The sequence below is a fragment of the Phacochoerus africanus genome, chromosome 11 (assembly GCF_016906955.1).
Source record: "Phacochoerus africanus isolate WHEZ1 chromosome 11, ROS_Pafr_v1, whole genome shotgun sequence".
Classification (NCBI taxonomy): domain Eukaryota; kingdom Metazoa; phylum Chordata; class Mammalia; order Artiodactyla; family Suidae; genus Phacochoerus; species Phacochoerus africanus.
Window position 1 is genome coordinate 88,583,315 of NC_062554.1, and position 27,463 is coordinate 88,610,777.

Sequence of the window (27,463 nt, forward strand, 5' to 3'; positions counted from 1 at the left end):
TGTCGGCTCTTCATTTGAGAGAGCAACAAAAAAAGAGAGAATACATATTAGTGCTTCAAGAAGCCATAGCTTCTGGCAGATGTTGCAAGAATGAATGAGCTCATTGACCTTTTTCCTTTTTTTTTGGAGACTTATGTCAACTTTGAGTGGAGTTTCCAATTGCACAATGAGCATCTGGACAGTTTGACATCTTTATTACACTCTCTGATTTCTTAAAACGCTACCATTTTGCTTGAAGATGATTTCTTTCAAGATTAAAACAATTATTTAACTGTCAAGACTAATTAATTTCATGACTCAATACCAATATGATTATCTTCCCAGATCTGGTTTCTTAAAAAATATTCATAATCAAAATACCCATATTTAATCAAAATTAAGATTTGATTGATTGTTCGATGATATACTCATTCAAATCCATTTCTTTCCAGGCCTAATTTTTTTTCTTGAATTTGCTTTGTACTGAATTTTTGTGGTTTAATAACCCGCTTAACATGACCACTTTCAAACAAGATTATAAATTCTCATAAAAGCTGACTATGGAATTCATAATCATAGCTCTTGGCCGCCACCTAAAGGTTTCTTTCTTGTTTTATTTTTCATACGACCTACTGTGCATTCCTTTTATAATAAAACTGTTGCCTGCATCATCAAATGTTTTCACCCTAAGTGTAGAGTAAAGAGACTTATTTCACAACATTTTTTTCATTTTCATATACTTGCATCAGCAGCGTATATAATTATATTCACTTCTCAGTTTATTTGGTAGTCAAAAGCAATTTAAACTAGGTTCTCTGAGTGGTTTGAAATTTTCCATTCATTTGAGAAATAGTGTGTCCTTGTTATGTGTCGCCCTCACTTTTAGGCCCATCTTAGAAATAAGAAAAAATGATGGTATTCCTGTTGTGGCTTAATGGGTTAAGAACAAAACATAGTATCTGGAGATGTGGGTTTGATCCCTGGCCTCACTCAATGGGTTAAGGATCCAGCATTGACAAAAGCTGAGGCTTAGGTCGCAGATGCAGCTCGGATCCAGCATTGCCATGGCTGTGGCATAGGCTGGCAGCTGGAGCTCCGATTCAGTCCCTAGCCTGGAACTTCCATATACTACAAGTGAGGTCCTAAAAAAGGGAAAAAAAAAAAAAAAAAAAAAAGCTTAAGTCATGGTTTCTGGCATCAAGAAAAATGTACCAGTTACTGATGTTGTAAGAAACTGGTTTATCTTTTGTCGTAAACTGTATTAGAATTATCATTAATTGGATGCCACAGTAGAAGCCTGAACAAAGAGATATGATTCTCATTTCCAACTTTCTAAGGTAAATGTAATTATTCTCTTGCTTATTGACCCACCGCTGAATGTAACAAATATGCTAAACTCTCTGAATTCCAAAGAAAACATAAATAACAGGTATAATCTTCTGATTATGTTTGAGGATAAATGAGCTATCAGAATTAATAATTCCCTATTTCACATCCTATTCTCACTCCCTTTATTCTCTTCCTAAGAAACACCTGATTGAATCAAGCCAAGTATCTCCAACTCCCTACTCAGATTCTGACAAAGTCATGTTTGGAGATTGAAATAAATGTAGTATGATTCATAGTGAATACCTAGTTATGAACTCTGCAGACCTCTCATTTCAAAATTCATATGGATAGAGCATCTATGATTTACTCAAATTATTCCTAAACTCACAGGCATGTTTTATTAGCATATATACTCACCATTGTGGATTCTGTGTACTTATCAGTTGACAAATTTATAGACTACTCTTCATTAATTAAAAAAATTTACTAGGCACCTACTATGTGCCAGACATTATTAGTCACTGTCAGTGTTCAATAAAACAGACTGGTCTTTGCCTTCATGGGGCTTGTGAGGGAAACAGAAAATAAATAAACAAAAAACATTATGATACAAACTATAAAGAAACAACACACTGTACTGTGACAGAGAATAATGTAGAGGGAAAACAGACTTACATTAGGGTAATCAAGAAAGGCATTTAAGAAGAGGCACTGTTCAAACTGAGACTTGAAGTAAAAGGAGCAACTCTGCCAAGAACATAGAGAAAGAGGCAGAGGATATTATTTATGTAGAGGTCAAAACACTGAGAGAGGCCCAAGGAAGGGCTACAGAGCAGATTAAGCAAAGGGGAGTTTTGCGAAATGGGGTTGGAGAAGGAAGAAGGAACCTGATCATGCAGGGCCTTGAAAGCCAGGGTAAAAACAATAGGTTTTATGTGAAATAGAATGGAAAGCCACAGTAGCAGAGAAGGAAGTAACTTGATCTGATGGCTGCAGGGAGAAGGGGTTTGAGGCAGCCAAGAGAAGAGGGAGAAAGTTAATAACCCATTACAGAAATACAGATGTGAGAGATGATTTTTGCCATGGACAAGGGTGGTGACAAGTGGAGGTAAGAAACATGAACACACCGGGGAAAAAAAAAATAGGAGTTCCCTTCATAGCTCAGTGGTTAAAGAACCCAACTAGGATCCTGAGGATGCAGGTTTGGTCCCTGGCCTCACTCAGTGGGTTAAGGATCCAGCATTACTGTGAGCTATGGTGTAGGTTACAGACATGGCTCAGATCCCGAGTTTCTGTGCCTGTGGTTAAGCTGGCAGCTGTAGCTCTGATTCGAACTCTAGTCTGGGAACCTCCATATGCCTTGGATGCAGCCCTAAAAAGCAAGGGGAAAAAAAAAAAGAAAGAAAAAGAGAAAGAAATGAACAGACTGGAGATGAATTTTTGAGCTGGACTCAATAGAGCTGGTGGTAGGTCCAATGGCTCTTGATTCTGTGGTTCCCTCTCAGCTTGTTAGCATTTGCTGATATGAATATAACTGAAATGCTGATACAGTTCTTCATGTAAGATTTAGACTTCTGAGTTAGATTTTACTTCACACATAAGCTTTCAATTTAGTAAAAAATTTTTTTTAAAATATCTTAATAGAATGATGTCAATAAAGAAACAATTATCTAGCATTCTCTTCAAATGAGGCAATCTACAAAAAATAATTTTATGGATAATGGAAGTTTATCTACTAAAAGCACCAAAGCTTAGTTAATTTTGACCACTTAGAAGAATTTTTTCTAAAGTTGTTAAGCATTTCTCTGATCTCTTAAATATATTTAAAATAGGCTTTTTAAAAACTCAGGCTCACCATGATGAATATAGTCGCTGTATCTCTGTAATATAGTGGAACCCCTTCAAACAGTGAGATATAAAATGAGTTTCCACCCCTCAAAAAACCTGAAAAATATTTCTGCTTTGAAATAATCAAATTTTGTGTTATGGCTGCCTCAGTTGCTCTTAGTCCTCATTGTGCCAAACTGTAGCCACCCACTTCTGACCCATTCTAACATGATGTTCTTTTGCTGTAAGCTGGGAACCCTGCAAATAGACTTGCATGCAAAATAACAGTATGTAAACTCCAAGTATAGTATGAACTTTTGTATTCTATTTTGATTACACAGAGGCTTTTTTTTATTGTTATTTGCCCAATATAAAAAAATCCCTACTGTATAGCATAGTAACCCAGTTACACATACATGTATACATTCTTTTTTCTCCCATTATCATGCTCCATCATAAGTACTGAGACATAGTTCTCAGTGCTTAACAGCAGAATCTCATTGCTAATCTACTCCAAAAGCGATAGTTTGCATGCATTATCCCCAAGCTCGCAATCCATTCCACTCCCTCCCCCTTCCCCTAGACAACCACAAGTCTATTCTCCAAATTCACGATTTTCTTTTCTGTTGAAAGGTTCATTTATGCTGTATATTAGATTCCAGATATCAGTGATATCCTATGGTTTTTTCTTTCACTTTCTGAATTACTTCACTCAGTATGAATCTCTAGTTCCATCCATGTTGCTTCAAATGGCATTATTTCATTCTTTTTTATGGCTGAGTAGTATACCAAATCTTCCTAAACCAATCGGCTGTTGATGGACATTTGGGTTGTTTTCATGTCTTGGCTATTGTGAAAAGTGCTGCGATGAACATGAGGGTGCATGTGTCTCTTTTAAGGAAAGTTTTGTCTGGATATATGCCCAAAAGTGGGATTGCTGGGTCATATGGTAATCCTATGTATAGTTTTCTAAGGTACCTCCACACTGTTCTCCATAGTGGTTGTACCATTTTACATCCCCACCAACAGTGCGGGAGAGTTCCCTTTTCTCCACAACCCCTCCAGCACTTGTTACTTGTGGACTTATTAATGATGGCCATTCTGACTGGTGTGAGGTGGTATCTCACGGTAGTTTTGATTTGCATTTCTCTAATTACCAGGGAAGTTGAGCATTTTTCCATGTGCTTGTTGGCCATCTGTATATCCTCCTTGGAGAACTGTCTATTCAGGTCTTTTGCCCATTTTTCCATTGGGTTGTTAGCTTCTTTGCTGTTGAGTTGTATAAGTTGCTTGTATATTTTAGAGATTAAGCCCTTGTCAGTTGCATCAATGGAAACTATTTTCTCCCATTCTGTAAGTTGTCTTTTTGTTTTCTTTTTAGTTTCCTTTGCTGAGCAAAAGCTTGTCAGTTTGATTCGGTTCCATTGATTTATTTTTGCCTTTATTTCTGTTGCTTTAGGAGACTGACCTGAGAAAATATTTGTAAGGTTGATGTCAGAGAATGTTTTGCCTATTTTCTCCTCTAGGATTTTGATGGTGTCTTATCTTATGTTTAAGTCTTTAAGCCATTTTGAGTTTATTTTTGTGCATGGTGTGAGGATTTCTAGTTTCATTGATTTACATGTGGCTGTCCAGATTCCCAGCACCACTTGCTGAAAAGACTTTTTCCCTATTTTATGTTCTTGACTTCTTTGTCAAAGATTAATTGACAGTAGGTGTCTGGGTTTATTTCTGTGTTCTCTATTTTGTTCCATTGGTGTGTATGCCTGCTTTGGTACCAGTACAACACTGTCTTGATGACTGTGGCTTTGTAATATTGCCTGAAGTCTGGGAGAGTTATGCCTCCTGCTTGGTTTTTGTTCTTCAGTATTGCTTTGGCAATTCTGGGTCTCTTGTGGTTCCATATAAATTTTTGTATTGTTCTAGTTCTGTGAAAAATTTCATGGTGGCCATACTACCCAAAGCAATCTACAGATTTAATGCAGAGGCTTTTTTAACACATTGTTTTCTCAGGTATACATTAGGTCACTAAAGTTGCTTGATCAGTAAAATTCAATTGAGGGATCTGTCCCAATACTAGTGTTTTATTTCCCAAATTCTTCATGATGCTCCTTGAAAACAGTATTCACCTTACCACATACGTTATCATTTTAAGTTTCTTCAAAGGATCCTTCCTTATGATACAACTTCAGTTACATCGTTATAAATGTTAGTTTTTCATTTGATGCTGAAAATATAGTTTTAAATGTAACATAAAAGCACATAAAATTTGACTATAAAATTAGATTTTAAAAATCCAAAATTTCTTGACTAGGATTATAATGTTCTCTATTTCCTGTTTTCATTTTGACATGCATGGAAATTAAAACAAATAAAATGTTGGAGTTCCCATGATGGCGCAGCGGGTAACGAATCCGGCTAGGAAACATGAGGTTGCAGGTTCGATCCCTGCCCTTGCTCAGTGGGTTAACGATCCGGCGTTGCCGTGAGCTGTGGTGTAGGTCTCAGATGCGGCTCGGATCCTGCGCTGCTGTGGCTCTGATGTAGGCCAGCGGCTATAGCTGCGATTCAACCCCTAGCCTGGGAACCTCCATATGCCGTGGGAGCAGCCCAAGAAATGGCAAAAAGACAAAAATAAATAAATAAATAAAATGTTAACAAAACCTCAATCAGTAACACAACTTTCAAAGTATCTTTTGACAAATAATATGTACATACTACAAACCCAAAAACATATCTGAAGCAGTTCTTCTGAACATCTACTTTCATCCCTCTGTATCATCATCTTTTTCATGGAAGAAAATGTGTAAATGTATAATAGAAATGTGTAAATGATTAAAGCATCTGTATAAACAAAGAATATTCTTAACACACATAAGAATCATTTTGAGAACTAAATGAAAAACCAGATAGCAAATGCCTAAAAACTGACCTGCCAAATGAGAGTCCTTGAGAGAGAGGTCCAGAAATTGGCATTTGAAACAAGAATTCCTCAGTTTATTGATATAGGTGGTCCATAGAACAATCATTAGATAGCACTGTCATAGACTTCAGGTAAGCAATCCAAAATGATCTGCCTTTTCAGCTTTGCAGCTGTTTGTATTTTCTAAAGATGACTGTGCCAATGTATATATGATCTTACATGCGCTTCCTATAAGGTGACATGGGCACTTCTCCACCAAAAAAATGGGGTTTATCTTCCTTCTCTTGAATCTGGGCAGACTTTAGGCTACAGTGGAAATGATGTATGTGACTCCCAAGACCAATTCATAAAACGCAATACAGCTTCTGCTTAATTCTCTCGGGACTCTTGTCCCTGGAATCCAGCCATCATGCTGTGAGAAAGCCAAGCAGCTACATGGAAAGGCCACAAGTAGGTCTTTTAGCCATATCTCCCACTGAAGCCCCCATCGTCAGCTAGCCATTGACCACCAGAGGAGGGAGGTGGCTTTGAAACGCTTCTGCCTCCCCACTCTTTGGCCACCTCAGTAGAGCAAAAACAAGGCCTCTCACCTAGCCCTGGCCAAATTTCAGGTTTGTGAATAAAATTAATGTTTTCACATGGCTTGTCACTGTTCCAAGCCACTAAGTTTTACTATAGTTTTTTATACAGCAGTAGATAACCAGAACAAAATCAAAATACTTCTGTGTCTTCTTCATGTGAAGCATAAAGCCCCAGATAAATTTTAATGCATTCCAGTTTGCATTTAAGAATTTCAAAGTTTATCCAGCCAGGTCTGTCCCGGCCCCAGACCCACTTGCTAGGTCTTGCTTTAGTTTACTGCCTAGATCTGTGGTTCTCAACTAGGAGATATTCTGCCCCTCAGGGGACATGTGGCAATGTCTGCACACAGTTAATAGTCACAACCTGGGTGGAAATGCAATTGGCATCTAGTTGGTAAAAGCTAGGGATGCTGGTAGACACTGTATATTGTACACAGCACAGCCCTCCCCCCTACAACTAAAGAATCATAAAGCCTAAAGAAGAAGTTGAGAACTTTGGACCTAGATCGGGTCCAGCAATAAGGTCCCCCTTCTTTACCCATGATTCTCTTCATTATATAGGTCTGGGGTTCTCAGCCAGCAGCTGAGGAAAAGGGGTAGGGGGTGGGCACTAGAATCGGAACATCAGGATTATTTGGGAAGATTTTCAGTTTACACAAGTTTGTTTTTGATGCTTAAACCTGGCTACAAATTAGAATAACCTGTCAAATTTTTCTTTGACACCAACTATATTTAAATGCCAGCTCAATCCCAAACTCTAGAGATTTTGACTCAAAAAGATTTTTTTAAAGTACCTTAGGTAATTCTAACATACAGCTAAACATGAGAACTAGAGATATTAGCCTCTTCACCTGGAAACTGTGACTCCTAATTTGGGAAGACATATTGGTGGAGTCTAAAGAATAAAATCGGAAAATCTCTATAGGTGATTCTGTTGGCACACTTTTCACCCTTCTTCTACTGAGAAGCTTTGGTCTAAGCTTTCACTTAGCCTGTCATGTTATGGGCAAGAAAAGGACCAGCATCTCACACTCACTTCATTCTTGTGCACTTCTCTGGGACTGAAGCAAACCCTAAGGCTCAGCTAATGCTTCTGAAGCTAGTAAGGAGCACCGTTTAATAAACACTGAACAGCCAATTCAGCTATAATGGGATTACTCTGCTATGCACCTCTCCATCAATAAAATCAGCTCTATTTACTAGATTTTCCATTAGAGGCCTGAGGTAGATACAAAAACAATAGTCAGTATTAGAATTTTATCACTTGGATGTCGAGCTAATAAATCAAATAATTTATGTGATTTACAGCATTCAAGATGATGACAGAAGTTGTTGATAGGATGTTATCATGCTGAGATTCATGTCCTTCTGAATGGGACTTGTCTTTCTCCCATCCCTACTCCCCAAAAAAACACTAGCTAGGCAAATGTATTGTCATCTGCATCGGATGCTAAGCAGATTAAAGTCTGCTCTTTAAAAAAATGGGTTGGGTAGAGAAAAGAAATATGTGAAATAGGCTATAATTATAAAAATTACTTTGGTAAAAATGTGTTATTTCATCACAACAATAAGCTTTTCTGAACATGTTATTACATTATACTTGCAGTAAAAAGAAAAAAAACCAAAACTATGTTTTTTCTTTTCAAACTGTTTTTGTTGAAGGAAAGCACCAATTTAATAAATTAAATTTCTCAATAATTATAAGTTCTAACCTTTCTGTTTTTTAATTCTTTCCCATTAAACCCAAAGCCAGAAAGAATCCTTAAGGTCCTAATTAGGCTCCCTATCTCTAGAAAACAAACCTGAATATTTCTAATAGTTACATCTAATGGCAGGTAAACTGTCCTATAGATATAGCATGTGTTGTGATACCAAAAAAGTTTCCATTATTGATCTTATAAAAATATTAAACACGGCAGTGTATATAAAGATTCTTTGATAAATATAGATTTCTCATTTATTCAGATTACTCTCTTAACTCTTATCCTCTTCCCAATTTACCATCTCAAAAGATGGCTCCAGCTTATTCAGGCACTACAGACTGGCTTCTAAATGGGAAGCACTCTGTTAAAAACAGTGACCTCCTAGATAATGATCCAGTATGGAATTTGAACCCCCTATGTTAACTGAGTTTTCTGCAGTATTTGACCTCCTAATCACTCTTATTTCAGAATTATTTCAACTCTCTTGGATTCTATCAGTGAGTCTCTACTGCCCTTATTTGCTTGCCTCACTGGCTACCCCCTCTCAGCCTTCAATTGCTATGTTTTCCAGGTCTCTCTTACATATTCTGTAAACCTTCTATATAGTCCCCCAAGGAGGGTCCGTGTCTTTATGTACCATTTAGCATATTTTTACTCTCAAATCTATAATAACAGTTCATACATCTCTTTTAAGCTTTAAATCTATATTTCCAACTGCCTTCTACATCTCTCCATCTGGAATTCATGCAGGCCACTTCTAAATTATCTTCCTCAGTATATATTAGCTCTCCTCTTATATTCCTTAAATAATCACTATATATATCCTAAATATCCTCTTTATCTCCTAAAATCGCCTGAACCTATTACCTCCTTTCCATCACCAAACATTACTTTCTTGGCCCAGATCATTTTCACTTCTTACCTAAGCCTGCTCCAGTCTTATCCTCTCAAATTTATTCTCCACACTAACACTAGAGTGATGTATCCAAAATACCACTCTAACCAAATCATCTTCCTTCTTAGAACTTTTGAATGACTCCTCATCATCTAGAGGGGAAAGTCTAAGTCTCTTGGACAACAGACAGGGTCCTACATGATCTATTTCTACATACCTCTCTAGATTTATCCTTGGTACTTTCTTCTACTGTCAAACTGGAACCCACTCCAAAATCTAATACCTCTGGGCCCTTGCACCTTTTGATACCTTCTTGCCATTACATCAGCATGCATTCCTTATTCATCCTTCAAAATTCTGCCAAGACTTCTCTGATGTAAATTCTTTCTTGATTCCCACATGGAGTAAATTTCCCACATCCCTATACAACCCCACAAGTTCTAAACATATTGTTGTTATTTCTCGTAATCCTGTATTGTTATTTTTAAAATGAATCTTTCTCTCAATACAACGTGAAGTACTAGGACATAGAGACTATGTCTTTTCATTATTGCAACCTAGCACTTAGGAGAAATGAGTATACAACAGAGCCCTATACATGTTTCTTGAATTATTACTAGATTAAGGATATAAATTCGTTCAATTTAACTCAGTATAGATATACATAAGGATAAAGGTCTAAGATAAATATTTTATATAGTTAAAACACTTCTTTTTTAAAATGTCAGCTTTATTGAGGTACAACTGACATATAAAATTATAAGATATTTAAAGTATATATCACAGTGTTTGGTATAGGTATACATTGTGAAAAGACTCTCCCTATCTAGTTAATTAACACATTAATTACCTTACATATTTATCTCTTTTTTTTGGATGAGAATATTTAAGTTCTACTTTCTTAGCGAATTTCAACTATATATAATAGTGTTATCGATTATAGTCACCATGTTTCACATTAGATCCTCATATCTTATTTGTCTTACTAAAACTCATACTTTTAATTTCAATTCTTAAACTTTTCACTCACACCTGGATTTGCCCCCACACTGACCTTACTCTCATTCTGGTATCACCCCTGATCTTCCTGACTCATCTGCTCCAGGTTCTTTTAGGTCTCAGGATGACCAAGCCTTGAGAGAACTTCTTGTGCTATGCTTAAAATCTGAAATTACTCAACCTAATATGTCCTGCCAACAATGTTATCTCTGACTCCCGCTTAGTCTTAACAGTCTTGGTTCCTGGTTAGCAAAAATAATTTTTCATCTTCCTCAAAATATGAATGTATGCGTATTCTAATATGTCTTTGAATCTTTTGCTGTAGGCCCCAAAACTGGTAAAACCAAAAGAGAGTAGTCTTTAGAATGATTCTTCAAGCTCTCCTAATCTTCTAAAAGAAGACTGTATGGCAATTATGCTTTCAGTTGTTACATGTCACCCTTCTCTAGAGACATATATATCATCAGCACTTCAGGTAAAATGAACTTTTAAGCTCTTCAGACTCTTGTTATCTTTTAACCTTTCTAATAATCAAAAGAATGCTTGTAAATATTTTCTTAAAGGTGCTAGGCCCAATGTCTCACTGAATAATTTATGTAAATAATAAAACCTGTTGTTGCTCAGTTGTATGTACATCTTTGCTTGAGCATGTCTCTAATACTGTCTTCAGTGTCCATGATGGAGGTCATATTACTATTTCATTTCATGACCTAAAATCAAGTAGGCAGAATCTAGCTTTATAAAAGCAAAACCGTTTTAATAGGAGAAAAGCTGTTATAATTCTAAACTTCTTTCTACAGGCAGAGGAGGTACAGTAAAAAGTGGTGAGGGCCAGGACATAGAACAGGTAATCCTTCTTTCCTTCCATTATCACTATTTGGTAAAAGGAATCGTGAGAAGATTGTGACTAATTTTACTTATGCCAAATCCCACTGACCATGATGTAGTTCCTGCTGTATTGATATTAAATATGATCCTAAGGAAATAAAGAATTGGTGGTTGGACACTGTTCCCTTTGTTGATAAGCCACTAGTACAGGGATCACAAACATAAATGTACAATGGACTTGGGCATGTAACATGCATGAATAAACCCAGACTAGGTATATGAAAAGCAGTAACATGATACCAGTGAAAAATGGTAATTAAAAACACAACAGGGAGTGGCAAAGACTATGGCAAACTAGAGAGCCTGGACTCCTTATATGACTCAGATATGCAGCTCTAGCTCATTGTCTTGCAGAAATGTAGGCCCAGTTGTGCCCAATATCCTGATTGTTCAAGAGAAGCTGAAAGTAGGATTTTATGAAATCTCTTGATTTTAAAACATTTGGCAAAATGTTCAATAATTTTTTAAACTACTCTACAGGAAAATAGTAAAAGGGCCAAACAAAACATATTTTCATATTTGACTCTGAAACTTGTGTTTCACAGTCAAGAAGATCTAGGAAATCCAAACAAATAATTAAGGGTATATTTGAGAGGGAAGAGATTTCAGCTAGCAGCAATAAAAACCTTAATTATTAGGCAAAGATGTAAAATTCAGACTAATGAGCAATTTTCATGTTTCTTTTTGCTAATCTCACCAAAATAGATTATGACTATCTTAATAAAGCCAATCTCCTTTTCTTTGGCCATTTGACTGCCTTTAAAGCTAAATGTGTTGGATATTTTCCATTCACCCATCCAGTTCCCTTCTCTACCCTTTTTGTGAACCAGGAAGCTGGCCAGTGTAGATGCTTTAAAGGATTACTTCATCTCTGGCTTCCACTATGTTTGGCCTATCTGGGATACTGGAAGGAGTTTGGAGGGTAGAAAGAAATTGGCATCGGGGCATTTATTTGCCCTGTTTTTTCCCCTGCTGGTTCACTAATTAGCTCCTTTTCTCCCATCTGAAGGCCCTCTTTTATACAGCTCCCCCATGCCCTTTGTGTGTGTGTGTTTCTTAAACATTGCCTCTTCTCTACCCTTCAAGACAAGGGTGCTAAAGGTGCCCTACTGTTATAAGTCCCATGGGACTACACCATCATTTCTTTCTCCCATAAAACCTGCCCTGCAGGCTTCAGTTACCCAGTTTAACTATGATTTTTATTTCCTTCTGGGAGCCTGCCTTAAGATGCCATTTCCAAGGACACAATCATTCCCGGGGCTCGGATCTTAACTGAGAAAAACTTCTCATCAAGTCCTTTAATTACTATTTTTCTGGGTCTGTTGAAAAAGCAAAGCTATTTGGCAGGAAGTGTTAGAAGCCTTGAGAATGTATCTAACCAACCACGTAACATCACCTTGGAAATTAAGGAAAGAATCGTAACTATTGAAGAGCTTGAATAAAAATTTATGCAAATATGTTTAGTATTAAAATGGCCAAAAACAATAAACAACTCACATCTCAGGAGTACGCCAGGTGTCTTTTTTTAATGGCCTCACCTGTGGTACATGGACGTTCCCTGTACAGGGATTGAATCTGAGCTGCAGCTGTGGTCAGTGTCGCAGCTGTGGCAAGGCCAGATCCTTTAACCCACTGCACCAGGCTGGGAATCGAACCCACACCTCTGCAGAGACTGGAGCCACTGCAGTTGGATTCCTAACCTACTATGCCACAGTAGGAACTCCTGTCAGGTGTCTTTCGTTTGCCCTACTGAATTCCCATTCCATTTTGCTCTCTGCCCTTCAGTGCCAGCCTTTTTGGACTCCAGTTATGGCTGTACTACCCTTTGGCTTGGGCTTTGCCAACAGTGTGTCTTGGTTAGAAATCAGAGAAAGGCAAAACAATGAAGTAGGCATAGTTAATTTTCCTGGCCGCTCCCTGAAGATGACCTCAGGCTGACTATGACTCTTCAATGAAGGTGACAGAGCTTGTCAGGTGATATCCACACACTCAGTACCTCTGGGGTTCAGTAATACAGCCTTCTTTTGTACTCTGAAACATTAAGATAGTGATGAATCGCCTCACTGTTTCTAACTCAAGAATACAGCACTATCCCCAGGTGTAAATAGTGCCTTTATGGTGAAATTCTGCTCAAATTACCCAGTTTGAGTATACCATTTGTTTCACTGCCAAGCATCTAGTGGAATCAAGGAGCATATTTAAGTAAAATGCACAACAAATTCACTTGGGAATAATATATAGCACAGGAAGATACTCACGAAGAATGCGTATTAACAACAAAGTTGGTAAATGCAGTATGAACAAAACTACATAAAAATAAAGCAAATGAAATCCACCATAAAAATGCAATATGTTCTTCACATTTTATGTAATAAAAACACACTGCATTTTAAATAAAAAATTTTCCTTTAAAAATTACTTGAAAGTGTAAGACATTGTGGATTACGCCTAGAGAAATCCAGAAAAACATATAAGTGTCATTAGAAATGATTCTCTTTCCAATATTCTGTGATAATCTATGTGGGAAAAGAATCTAAAAAGAACATTTGTGTGTATATGCATAACTGAAATCACTTTGTTTTAAACAGAAATTATCACAACATTGTAAATCAACTATACTTCTATAAAACTTAAAAAAAGGAAATGATTCTTGACAATAAATTATGAAAAATGAGAAGGAAAAGGGAAAAAAATATGTCCAGCTAAAATATGTCCAGTTGAGGATAAAGCCTAAGAAAAACCAAGTGAAAGTATTTGTAGAAAAATCAGGGTTCTGGTCTATAGAGCATATAGGTGGAGTTGGGAACAGAGCAGGGACATGTCATTGAAAGTGGTACCTAGAATGTGAGTTGGGGCCAGACTACTCAAGTTTTCATGGTTGATGGTTAAGGGTCTCTTTCATAGCTTGGAAAGAGACTGGGGATGGCCTAAGATGAACAAACCATAGATAAATTTAAGAAAGGGATAATAAATTTATATTGGTATTTCAGAAGGGAAATTCTTATAACACGGTGAGGATGAGATGTCTGGGAATTTAGGAGGATGACAAATGCTTGAACTAAGGCAGTAGTAAAGGCGTTAAATAGGATTGAAAAGACTGCAGACATTTCAGCAAGGTGGGATTAATATAATCTGTTAATTAATGAAAGACAGGGGTTATGCAGCATACGCCTCTAACCAAAAATGTGATATTCTCCGCTGTTACTCTAGCTTTGAAAAGAGTTCTACTGCGCCCAAATATATCGTTTCCATTCTCAAAATTGTATTGCATACTGAAATGTGAATCTTTATAAATAACTTTATTATATTTCTGAATCTTTAGGGGGCTAATTTTCCAGATATGAGGTTAGAGTTTCAAATATTTTAAAGATTTTATTGCATGTTGTCAACTGATTGAAAAAAAGTTTGAGCCAATTTACCATTCCACCATTAATAAGTTCCTATTTCAACCCTCTATTGTTAGAATTTTTTTATATTGTCATTTAAAAAGTCTTCTAGCATTTAATGGGTAAAAACAGCATCTCAGGGGTTTTTTTAAGGTTTTTTTTTTTTTTTTGTCTTTTTGTCTTTTTGTCTTTTGTTGTTGTAGTTGTTGTTGTTGCTGTTGCTATTTCTTGGGCCGCTCCGCGGCATATGGAGGTTCCCAGGCTAGGGGTCCAATCAGAGCTGTAGCCGCCAGCCTACGCCAGAGCCACAGCAACGCGGGATCCGAGCCGCGTCTGCAACCTACACCACAGCTCACGGCAACGCCGGATCGCCAACCCACTGAGCAAGGGCAGGGACCGAACCCGCAACCTCATGGCTCCTAGTCGGATTCGCCAACCACTGCGCCACGACGGGAACTCCTAAGGTATTTTTTTGATAACTAATGAAACTGAATTTTTCCCACGTGTTTTTAAGCATTTTTATTTCCTATACTTGAATCATATGCTGATGTTTTTTGTGTATATATCTATTGTAGATTAAATGTTTTAATATACATTCGTATACATATTCTGTGATATGTACTTTTACCTTTTTGAAACATTTATGAACATATAAGTTTTAAAGAGGTCATTATCAAATTTGTTTATTTGTTCTTTTGAAACTGGATACATTATTCTTACATTTAGAAAGAATTTTCATTACCAATACCAGGAAAAACTATAAGACTATACATAAATATGTATATGTGCATGTGTGTGTGTGTATGTATGTGTGTAAGTCTTGCAGTTTTACACTAAGTCCTTTAATCTACCATGAATGTATATGTATTTATCAGTATAAAGTAAGTTTCTAGTATAAAATAGTTAAGCGACAGGATCTGTTGTACTGCACATGGAAATATAGTGATTATTTTGTAATAACTTTAAATGGATTGTAATCTATAAAAATATTGAATTACTATGTTGTATACCTGAAACTAATACTGTAAATTAACTATACTTCAATTAAAAATAATCAAAGGCTTAATTCCAAAAGAAAAAATAAAACTAAGAAAAACTTCCTAAATTAATGTTGTTTTTTCCAAATAGCTCACAATTGTGCCAACACTATTTATTAAATATTTTATTCTCTCTCCACTGATATTCAAAGCATATCTTACATTATACTAAACTATAATTGATTCTAGAGTCTATAAGCTATTCTATTTACCAATTCAATCATCTTTTTCTTATTAAATATTACTTTCAAATCAGATTATAATATTTTTGAGAAAAGGACTGGGTTTTACTAATGCTTATATTTTTCATAGGATCTATCACTTTAGGCATAGTAAATGTTCAATAAATATTTACATATTTATTAAATGAATGTTTAAATTGAATATCCTGTGCCTAATTTACAAAGAATTTCCTCACTATGTTAAAAGGTCACATTCTTCAAGGTGAAACATGAAGTAATTTTGAAATTGGAGAAGGGGGCTGAAAATGGAAGCATTCCAAGTATAAAAATTCCATGTGAATTTGATTACAATAATTTAAATTTTGTAGTGACTTCATTCTCCAGAGGCGATGTGATCATGAGAAAATGCTCAGAGAGAGAATTTTAGTTATGGGCTCACTCTGAATCACTGAAGTTCAGAAAGGCCTTTAGCTGTGTAATGATGTGCAAATCAGTCCACATACCACTTACGTGGCTCAACATAAGAGCTATGTCAATGGTGAAATGTTGTCTTTATATGTCTGCTGATACCTTTATTTGGGAGAACCAGCTGTGGGCCCTCAACACTGCTATACATTTAGACTGCTGAGCCATAAAGCAACAACATTTAAAACATATTAAACACTCATTTCCCCTCCTGACTATATCTGCATTTAAACATGTTAAATTTTAAATAAAGGCAGTATTACGTATGTTTTCTCTTGTCATGTACAAACATATGAAGGCTTTCATATAGTTATATATCAAACTATACAGGATGACTTCAGGATGAAAAGACTGTGGAACAATTTGTTTGATTAAGGAGACATAAAACTAGACTGTCATAAAGAATGCTAGGATTACAGGCTTCTATATAAAGACATGCTCACTACATCTATTAATGTGGGTAAAGAATTGTATAGTTACCAGAAAAGGAAAGTTATATGTTCAGCAAAAACCAAAGATGTTTGATGTTGTTTTAATGACAATATGCAAGTCTTGAAATAAGTATTTATGTATTTTCAATGTTGTTTACATTGTGAAATTAAAGTATTCTAAATTACCATTGCAAAAACCCTTGGGATAACATACTGTGAATTTTAACATGTTTTATTCTCCTTTGAGAAGAACCTGGGGAACCTAGGAAAATGGTGTTATGTATTACTCACAATACAGTGTGTGACAGTTTGAGAGCCTGAAATGTTTGAGAGCCACCAGGATAAAATAATATATAAAAAGTAAAAGTAAGTACTTAGAAACTTCCATAACAACTTGACATTTGTGATATTTTCCTTTTTTTTGCGGTGGGGGGGGCGTGCCTGAGACATATGGAGGTTCCCAGGCTAGGGTTCAAATCGGAGCTACAGCTGCCAGGCTATGCCACAGCTCACAGCAACACTGGATCCTTAACACACTGAGCGAGGCCAGGGATCGAACCTGCAACCTCATGGTTACTAGTCGGATTCGATTCCACTGTGCCACAACGGGAACTCCGTGATATCCATTTTTCTAATAATTCATTTTATTTTTTTAAAAGTACCAATCCACAACGGATTGAAAACAAACAAACAAACAAAAACTGGTCCAAAAATAGTTTGAGAAGTACTAGTGTGGAACACAAGGCCCAAAGTGATTCCTTTCAAGGAGCAAGGGAGCTGAGGTATTTATATCTCACTTCCTGTCAGGTCAGTCCTTGGTTGAGACATTGACCATAAGGTTTTTTTTTTGTTTTTTTTTTCTTTGCCCAGAACTTCTGGCTGGATGGAATGAAGGGGTATGCCTCAAGGATCACAGGAACATCAACAATAATGTCTGCTACAAACTGTCGATAAAGAATTTCACAAAGCTAAGAATTTAATTCAAGTATCATCATATCTCTAAAATCATCCTGAAAATGAGTTAAAAGCTAAATAAGCATTAATTGGCTTCATGCTATATCTAGAAAGATGACAGAAAGCTAGGATTTGACTATGCACAGATAAAATATTTCATTCAAAAGCATGCATGGAGTTTCCATTGTGGGGCAGCGGAAACAAATCTAAGAATCTGTAAGGATATGGGTTTGATCCCTGGCCTTGTTCAGCAGGTTAAGTAAGGATCTGGTGTTGCTGTGAGCTGTGGTATAGATCACAGATGTGGCTTGGATCCCAAGTTGCTATGGCTGTGGTGTCGACCCCTAGCCTGGGAACTTTCAGATTCCACAAGTGTGGCCCTAAAAAGCAAAAAAAAAAAAAAAAAAAAAGCAAAAAGAAAAAAAGAAAAGAACTAATACTGCCAACCAACGCACTGGTTAGTGGATAGGGTAGTTAAATTAAGCTACATCATTTCCTGAAACCCAACTGTAATGCGAAGCAGTAGCCTGTCTAATTCAGGATATGTGAGTAATGAGCATCTGACACTTTACAAGGCTCCTGCCATCATCCTAAGATAATTTTGTGTCATCTTATTGGGAAGTAGTATATTTTCCACTAAGGAAGCCAAAAAACAAAGAGCTCTTCCTTCTTTCCTCTACCAGGAAAGCCAGGGGAATGACATGTGAATAAAGTTATGAAAATGAGATATTCTCAACAAGGTTTCTGAATCTTAAGCAAATGTGGTCCAAAGATGAAGGGATGATTAGAAAGCATTCTTGTTTTTTGGACACTGACTGCTCATGCTTATGCCTTCCTTGCTTTCTGGCCTTATTCAATCCTTTTCTCTCAGCCTCCTGCTTATTGTGTGAGTTCTCAATTTCCTTCCAATAACATCCTTTTTTACTTACGTCTGAATCTGTTGCTTGAAACCAAAAGTCATCACTGATATGAAATGGTAGTGAAGAATCAGAGCTCTAATTCACGCATGCTCAGTAATTCTCTTGAAGGAGTGAAGTCAGTCTCTTCACCAACCTGATTTTCAGTTTCTGTACAATAATATTAGTTCATTATTATTTCATCAGTGTGCTTTATTAAAATTCATCTGTGAGATAGTCCCTGAATAAAGGATTCTTCCTTTAGAGAACCCAATTGCTTATTAGCCTAGTTATGTTTCTGAATAATTCTCCAGCAAAGGATTTAACTTAATATTAACCAAGCATTTCCAAAACTTAATCATCCATAGAATATCTTAGAAAGAGACATTGGTTTTAGCAGTTCATTTTTCTTTGGCTTTACCTGACACTGGAGTTTATCAAGAAGAATGCATGAGGCCTTTGAGGAATGTCTGTGTTAATTCATTATAATATGAGTTCTTAAACTTCAGGGCAGAAAGAACTATTTGAAAAGTTTGCAGTAATGCATATTGCTAGGCATCACACCAGATCTATGAATGTAGGATCTTCTGGAATAGAGCTAAGGAATCACTCTACAGGTAATTATTTGTAGGCAGTCTTCAGTTCACAGTGTGAGGAATACTACTTTCTATGTTTCAGTGAAATGTACCTTCTGATAGCTTATGTTCTTTATCATTAGAAGAAGCTAAAAGTCATAGTCATAATAACACATCCCAATGGTATGAGAATTCATCATCTCCTAAGAGCTGCAGATGAAGCAGGCTCATAGACAACTTGTGAACATTTGCTTAAAACCTCTGAAAAAACCTTGAATATCTCTGATCCTGACTTCAGAAAAATGTAATATTAAAATGTGAATATGGTTTTAGCTGTAACTACAGGGTCAATAATTTGGGCAAAATCTAGTTACAGGTGGCACACACACTAAAAAGGGGCAGTCTCTCAGATGTCTCACTTTTGCTATCTATCTATAGCTTATTCGTTTCTCACCATAACCTGAGTTAGAAACTGAGTTAGCATGAAGAATATTAATTTATCTAATTTTATGACTTATTAGCAGCTAAAAGAATCTGATGATGGGAGGCTTGAAGTGAATAGCTAAAAGGTTATTTTTAGACTATAGGTGAATTTAATTTGCTCTCATTACCACAAATGATAAAAAATTAGCTGTCAGAAATTTCAAAACAATACAGCAGAACATGATAGAAACAAAAATTAAACAAGTCATCATCTTTAGGAACATTGTTTTCTTTGCTAGAATTCTTCAAGTGATACATGAAAAGAACACTACTACATTTCTTCACAATATCCTGTATATTTTCTTATAGGAAAAAGGATGAATTGTGATAACCAATGACATTTATTGGAAACAAGCAAACTTTTTGTTCCTGGGTCACTAGTTATATTTACTGTAAGAAAATCTTATAGACGATTTACAAGATTCATGAGAATTCGAATTTTTTTTTTTTTTTTTTTGCTTTTTAGGGCCTCACTTGTGGCATATGGAGGTTCCTAGGCTAGATATAGAATTGGAGCTGCAGCTGCCGGCCTACACCACAGCCACAGCAACACCAGATCCGAGCTATGTCTTCAATCTATACCACAGCTCACAGCAATGCTGGATCCTTAACCCACCGAGCAAGGCCAGGGATCAAACCCAAAACCTCATGGTTCCTAGTCGGATTCGTTTTCGCTGCATCACGATGGGAACTCCATGAGAATTCAATTTTATCTTTTCAGCCCCAAATGTACAGATAACCTGTTAGTTAATAACTTAAAAGGATCACAGTCTCACAGCTGGGATATTCGGTCTTATTTTGATAACCAGAATTATAACCTCTTTAATATTGGGAAGTAATGATAAATAGAGCATATTCTTCAACATCTCCATAAAATTGGCATCCTGATATATATCTGCATAAACTTCATATAATACAATATGGAATTCTTTCTTTTCAAAGGACTTCAAAATTTACAAGCTTACAGATTTACAAGCTTCGTTTTATTTCTCTTGCTCTCCAGTTATTTTGGCTTAGTATATAAAGTACACTGATATCTAACAATATAGAGTTTTTTTAAAAAAACCTGTGTATACCATATCAATTTCATAGTTACTTCCATTATTATTGGTATAAACTTATTCCTTAATATTGTAATTTTCATTTACATTTCCAACATCAAGGGTTATGAGTTAAAAATATGTCATGAAATTCTGATGTAATAGTCACTTAACAATGTAGAGTACATTTACACACATATCCTTATAAGGATTATGGATTGACCTTTTTTCTTCATTGTGGCATTGCACTGTCTCAAGGGTGGCTGCATTCCTCAGGACTGTGAAAAAATCTCTGGAAAATACACACGCTGCCCAATTGAAGACTCAGTAATCAGAGCTTGAATATGTTCCTCTTATGTTCAAATTTCAAATCCTCATCCCCATTCCAATCATTTTTCATGGTCCTTCTTTCAAGACTACGGATAGCAAAAGTATAGCTGTTGAAACTTAGAACTAAAGGAGAAAAAATAAAAAATGAAGCTGAGCTGGATTTAATTCTGTTTAGAGTACATTGCCAATAGTGGGATTATGTTTACAAGTATCAGTTTGGGTCTGAAAGGTTTGGTCATTCATTTGGTCCCTCAAAAGGTCCTGCTTTGCAGATCCAGGGCACTTGTAATTTTCCAACTGGGTTCCTGGTTTGCTTAGTTAATTTTGTGGGCCTCAATGTACAGTCCACACCTGAAAAGGGGGAGTTTTTAATGTCGTGTTTTATTAACCAGGTACTTTCCATTCACTCAGTTAACAATTAGAAAACAGAAAGAAAAAAAAAAAAACAAAAGAGCGAGAAAGCCTCCTACTTGTTTTTGTACTCCAAATATGGAGATGGAAACTATTAAACAAATAAGAAGGAGGGAAACTCCCGCATATTTCACCTTGACCTGGCTGGAATGCTCTGATGCCTGTAAGAGGCGGTGCTCTAGTGCTCTATGAAAGAGATCGGGCAGGCTGCTAATGGAAAAATAAGAGGTCAGACTTTACCACGGGGAACCTCTCCTGCCCCTAGAGGAAAAAAAGAACCATCAACCCGTGTCTCAGATTGGAAATCGCCCCTTGTTTTCAAGGGTTGGCGGGCAGGACGGGTTCCCTCCCTCGGCCCAGTGTGGTAGTAACCGGGACTCAGGGAGGCGCGCGGCTTCCCCTACAGTTGCCCGGCATAACCCGGCTCCTGGCTTGTACCTAAATTTCTGAGTTGTAAACAGGCAGAAAGGCCCTCCCACCTTCTTTCCTTAGCCTCTCTCTTCTGCTTCGTTGGCCTTTGTAACTTCTTCGTTCCGTTTATTTGGAAGGTGACGCTTAAGGTCAAAAGATCCTCCGTGACTAGCAAAAGCCCAGAGCGATCACCAGACCCTGGAACGAGGGGTTGTCCAGCTTAGGGCTGAGGCTCGCTCCGAGTAGAGAAGGAGCCTCGAGAAATTTCGACTCCAACTCTTCTATAGCCCCTGCGGACCGGCCAGCTCTGCAAGGGTTGGGCAGATGCCGGGCGGTCTTGGGGTAGGGCAAAGGGTGAGGTCCTAACTCTGCAAGCAAAGTGGGCAGTGCGCTCCAGCGGAACAGAGGGTCTTGGGGGCGGGGAGAGGCGCCTGGAATCCACTCTGACTTTGGCAGCTGCCAGGCAGGATCTCTCAACAAAGGAGCGCGTAGCGTCGGGGTCAGAGGCTAAAAATTGCGCTCAGCTGCCACTAGCGCTGAGAGAGTCTCCGCGCCTGCTAGGCGAGTGTTGGGGTCCAGGGATTCGGGGAGGAGGGCTAAAGGGAACAGGGTGTATGATTCCTGTTGCGCGGCTACGCTTCAGGAGTTCTTGTGAACGATGGGAATGGCAGCTATCAGAGCCAAACGGGAGAAAAAGAGCTGGAGTGAGCAAAACAAAGAGCGAGTGTGGGCCCCGGTGACTTCATGCCTCACCAATGTCCCGCCCACGCTGCTCCGAGCTGTTGCTGCTGCTGGAGCCTCCGCGGAGCCTGCGGGCGGCAGGAGCGAGAGGCTCTGTAGCGTGGGGCGGTTTCCTAGCAACTCGAGGCCCGAAAGCGCTTAGTTCTCCGCAATTCAGGAGCAACCCCCAGCCCGCCCCGGGCCAGGGCAGGACCACTCCTCCCCCACCCTTCGCCAGCCTCGCCTCCTTCGCATCCTCCCCAGGGTGCACCCCAGAGCGAGCCAGCTGTCCGGGCTCTGGACTGCAGGACGCCTGAGCCTCACACTGGGGCCAAAAGGAAGAGGGCACGAAGGTCCCGCCGGGTGAAGCCAGGCTCCCGCACCCCTGCCGAACCTTCCCTCCGGCGCTCAGGGCCGTCTGCTCGATTCCCGGACTAAGAGGGAGTGCGAAGCTTCGCACTGTGTCCACCGGTGCCGGCGAGGGCTTCTAGGGCGCTCCAGGGCCGCCCCAACTGCAGCTGCTGCCACCTCAAGTTCCTCCCTCACCAGCCAGAACGCTGCCGCTACAACTTTGCCCGCTGCTCAGCTGACGAGGCTGCAAAGCTGCTACTAAATGAAGTTGGCCTCCCTGCCCACCTGTGGAAGAAGCTCGAGCTGATTGATGCGCCATCGTCTTTTTTTCCCTTTCGGCCTCGCTGGCGTCCCCTCCCACAGATGCAGCATCACCCAGTGAATGTACATTAGGCTGGTTTTTCCCCCCAGCTTTGGGCTTTGTTTGGCTTTGATTGTGTTTGGCTCTTCGCTAAGCTGATTTATGCAGCAGAAGCCCCGTCGGCTAGAGAGAGACAAAAGCTCTTTTCTTTGTCCCAGAGCGGGCTGCAGAGCCTTTGCTTTCGACGCCGCCCCGGGCCATTGGCCATCAAAGGAGGTGCTTCTCCCTAAGATCGCGGGACCCGCCGTGCCAAGCTGGGAGGGCCGTGGGGGCCCTGCGATGCCGAGCAGTGCCCAGGCCGGCGTACCTGCACCGTTTTCTCCCAGCCGCTGGGTCCGCCTGCTGGGCCTGCTGGAAACGTCCTAGCAACACTTGGCACTTCGCGCCCGGGAGGCGCGATCGCGCATCCGGTTAGCAACCAGGCGGCGGGAGCGGTGCGGTGTGGGCTGCTTTGCATTATGTGCCGCTCGGCCCTGGCTTTTTTTACTGCCGCATTAGTCTGCTTGCAAAACTGCAGGCCATGTCCTGCCCCATTCCTCCGGGCGGCCTGGGTGTTTTCAGTTGTTCTTGGACTGGGCCAAAGTGGTAAGTTGTTTTGTTTTCCTTTGTTTTCCTCTCTTCCTCAAAGATCTTGGGCAGTCATGAAAAGTATCCTGGCCAGGTATGTGGGCCAGTGACACCCTCTGTCTGCCCTAAGAACTTCAGAAGTGCAGAAGTGTGGCAGCATCCTGCATTGCAGACTGCCTGAGGGAGGCCAGGTGTCAAGCATTTCTGCCCTAGAGTGACAGCAATAACTAATTAAATGAGGAGATACTATTGTTGCTCAGGGAGGCAGTAATAGAATGGAAGTTTGGAAGGATGGTGGGTTGTATTTATAGAAGCTAATTTAGGGGTTCCACTCCATCTTTGAAGGCATCCTCCCTCCTTGAAAGCATCCTTGAAGATGTTCCTCATCTTTCTAGCATGTGGATCCACTAACCACTAGTTTGCATTGGATTCAAGGCTGAGGATAAACTGGTATAATGAGAGCGAGGGTTCTGTTTTTGAGTCCATGACATAAAAGCATGGCAGATGGCAAAAGATGGCAGCATACAAGTTTGCTCTACCACAGTGGAGCCTGAATGAATTAAACACATATGAGGAATATTCTTGCATTAAGTTGGTTTTTTTTTTTTTCAGCTCAAAAAAAGATTCCTAGCTAATTGATTCCTCAGTGAGATCCATCCCTGAGACTAAAACTCTAAGACAAGACCCTAGACCAGGATTGACAGCTTTCAGTACAGGCAAGCTACTTTTGTCAGAATTACCTGATTTGGAGAGCATACTTCTTTATAAACTGTATCACCCTCATTTTACAAATCACAAAGAAAAGCTTGTCAAATGGTGTATGAAAAGGTGTTTTGGCACTTCTGAATTATGAGCAAATTTAAGGTGGCAGTACTGGATGGTTAGCAAGCAGTTAAGACATACAGTAAGTAATAGTAATTATGAATTTAGCATGGGTTCTTATTAGCATTAAATATAGGCCAAATATATATTTTTGCCAGTACAGTGATTGTTACTATACGTTTTAGAAAATGTTTACCTGTGTTTGGTCATTGAGCCCTTAAAATTCTATTAGAGCCTTTTCTCTGACCTCTCCTGTTAAAAGAGAGTTGTGACTGTTTCACAGACTAAAATGTTCTCCTAAGTTTTGAATTGACAAATCAAGTTTCTGCCTGAAGCTAATTAAAACCATCAAGTCATACCCTTGTACATAATGGAAACATGCTAGCATATATAATTGCCTAATATTTGTTTCAAAACATTTATCTAGCTATGTGAAATGAGAGCAATTAAGAGTTAATTTTTCTTTTCTAGTTTGTAAGTTGATTTTAAAATAAGTAAAATTTAAGGCAAAGGAAAAAATAACATCAATTTTCTCTTAAGTGAAACATACATTTGTTGCAAATTTTCCACCAAGCAAAATTCCATTAGGTGCTAATAAGCAACGAAGTATTTTTCTCGATTTAGTAAATACACACACATGTTCAGTAGTAAAATGACCAAAACTTGTGTCAACAGGGTATATTTTGTCCCCAGTACATAGGCAAAAGAAAATATCATACTTGCCCCCAATTTTATTTATAATAGTGATAGTTGTTAAAGAAAATCATTTTTGTAAAGATTTGTCAAGTTCTTGTATAATAGAATTGTATTTCCATCTAGTGACTGTAACTGATTTGAAGCAAATATTATGAATGGGCTCCCTTGCACCTGCAGTTGTGAAAAGGGAATGCCTATCTGAAATCAGAACAAGGCATCCTTTTCCCAGTCTCTGTCAATGTACAAAGGTTTCTGATGTATACTGGTCTGCATTGCAGTTAAAAACATGCAAAAAATTTAAATTACAGCTAGTACAACTTAGAAAATTAAAGATCAGCGTAAACCGTTGTACTTTTGTGATATAGCTACAAGTCTCAAATTATATGTCTTCGCAGTACAAATTAGATGCTCAAAGCAAAATAGAAATTTAGGTATCAGTTACAAAGGAAATCTTGTTCCTTTGCTTAGTAGTTTACACCAATGAAATGTTGAGGGCAATAAAGCCATACAAAAGAAACCATAAACTGCACAACACAACTTTAGGTTTAATTTTTTTTAAGCAGAATTTGCAGGTCCCAAATATATAGTGGACTTTTAATGATGAATATATGATGAGCTAGGGAGATATTATAACTAAAATATGAACTTTATTCTGATCTAGAAAAAAAAAAAAATGGAGTTTGTTTTTCAGCTTTCCTTGTGGAAATTACCGACAATCAGAGAAACACTAACACTATAAAAAAGTTAATGAGTAACTGGAAAACACTAAAGAATATGTAGTGGTTAATATTTGAAGAGTTAATGTATCAACGCTGCTGTTTCTACATATGCTAAGTTTGAAACGTTAAAAATATTTTTAACCTAAAATTTTATATAGCAATATAAGAGTGACAAATTTCTGAAATTAACCATTTCTTTTTTAAAACTAGTAACTATTGCAATGAAATTTTACCTTCTGTGCATGATTTACTATTCTTTTTCTTAACAATCAACTGTATTAGCATTGTTTTGTGTGTAGTATTACTTTACTCCAGAATATGTATCATAGAATAAATATCTTCAGAATTCTTTATGCTTACCTAAAGTGAGAGGGTATTTAAGAGACAATGCTTTATTTTTAAAAATCCAGATTTCCAAATTATTTGCACTTATAAGCATCCAAATTAATTCTGTCTTAAAGCAACTGAGACACCTTTTGATAAAAAAGCTTGTGATGTATATGAAAAGGCTATGTTTGTGCTGTATACGAAAGCAAAGTAGCTATGATTTGAAAAAAGCCAGAAAAATTCCTATGCTTCCAAATAGTTCCTTCACCTGTTACCAAATTATTAGAAATTTAACCATTTAATAATTTATTTGGATTAAGCATTATATTGACACTAAGTTTTTTCTAATTTTTAACTTTATATTATGGAAATCGTCAAACATATACATAGGAAAAAAGAACGGTATAAGGAATCACCATACACTCATACCCAGCTTCATCAACTATGAACTCAAGGCCAACTTCTTTCATGTCTTCTCCCACCCATTTCATTTCCTTGCCCTACCAAGACTGTTTTGAAATAAATATATCATTTTGTCCTAAAATATTTCAGTAAATCAAAATACTCCTGGAAGAGAAGCACACTGTCATTAATCCCCAATAGCATGAATGTTTTTAGTTGAATTTAGGGCCACAAGAACTTCACTATCTTTAAAAGGAGCAATGCTGAAGTGAGGGAGGCAAGCAAAGACAAAGATGGTTTCAAGCATTCACTTTTCAGCGGTTCTATTATGGCTCTATTAAAATTTTTTTTACATATGCATGTATATGAAAAGGAAAAAAATACAGACAAAAGTTAATCACTTTATTCCAATGGAATCATAGTAGGAATACTTTGAGTGTTTTTTGGTTTTGTTTTTGTTTTTTACTACTTTTTAGGGCCGAACCAGTGGCATGTGGAAGTTCCCAGGCTAGGGGTCAAATCGGAGCTACAGTTAGGCTGCTGTCCTAAACCACAGTCATAGCAACACAGAATCCGAGCAGCATCTGCAACCTACACCATATCTCAGGGCAATGCTGGAACCTTAACCCACTGAGTAAGGTTAGGGATCCAACCCGCATCCTCATGGGTCCTAGTTGGGTTCGTTACCGCTGAGCCATGATGGGAACTCCTGAATTTCATTTTTTTTTAAGGACAATTCCCCTTATCTTTTGCATCATCATCTACTAGATCAT

General features: G+C 38.0%; 1 protein-coding gene across 1 annotated transcript in view; it reads left to right on the forward strand.

The window, feature by feature from the left end:
• Nucleotides 1–23,565: 23,565 nt before the first annotated feature.
• Nucleotides 23,566–27,463, forward strand: part of ITGB8 (integrin subunit beta 8) — a 105,376-nt gene continuing 101,478 nt past the window's right edge. Inside the window, exon 1 of the mRNA XM_047752506.1 lies at nt 23,566–23,742. Coding sequence (XP_047608462.1) covers nt 23,616–23,742 — 127 coding nt within the window. The 5' untranslated portion in view covers nt 23,566–23,615. The remainder of the gene's footprint in view (nt 23,743–27,463) is intronic.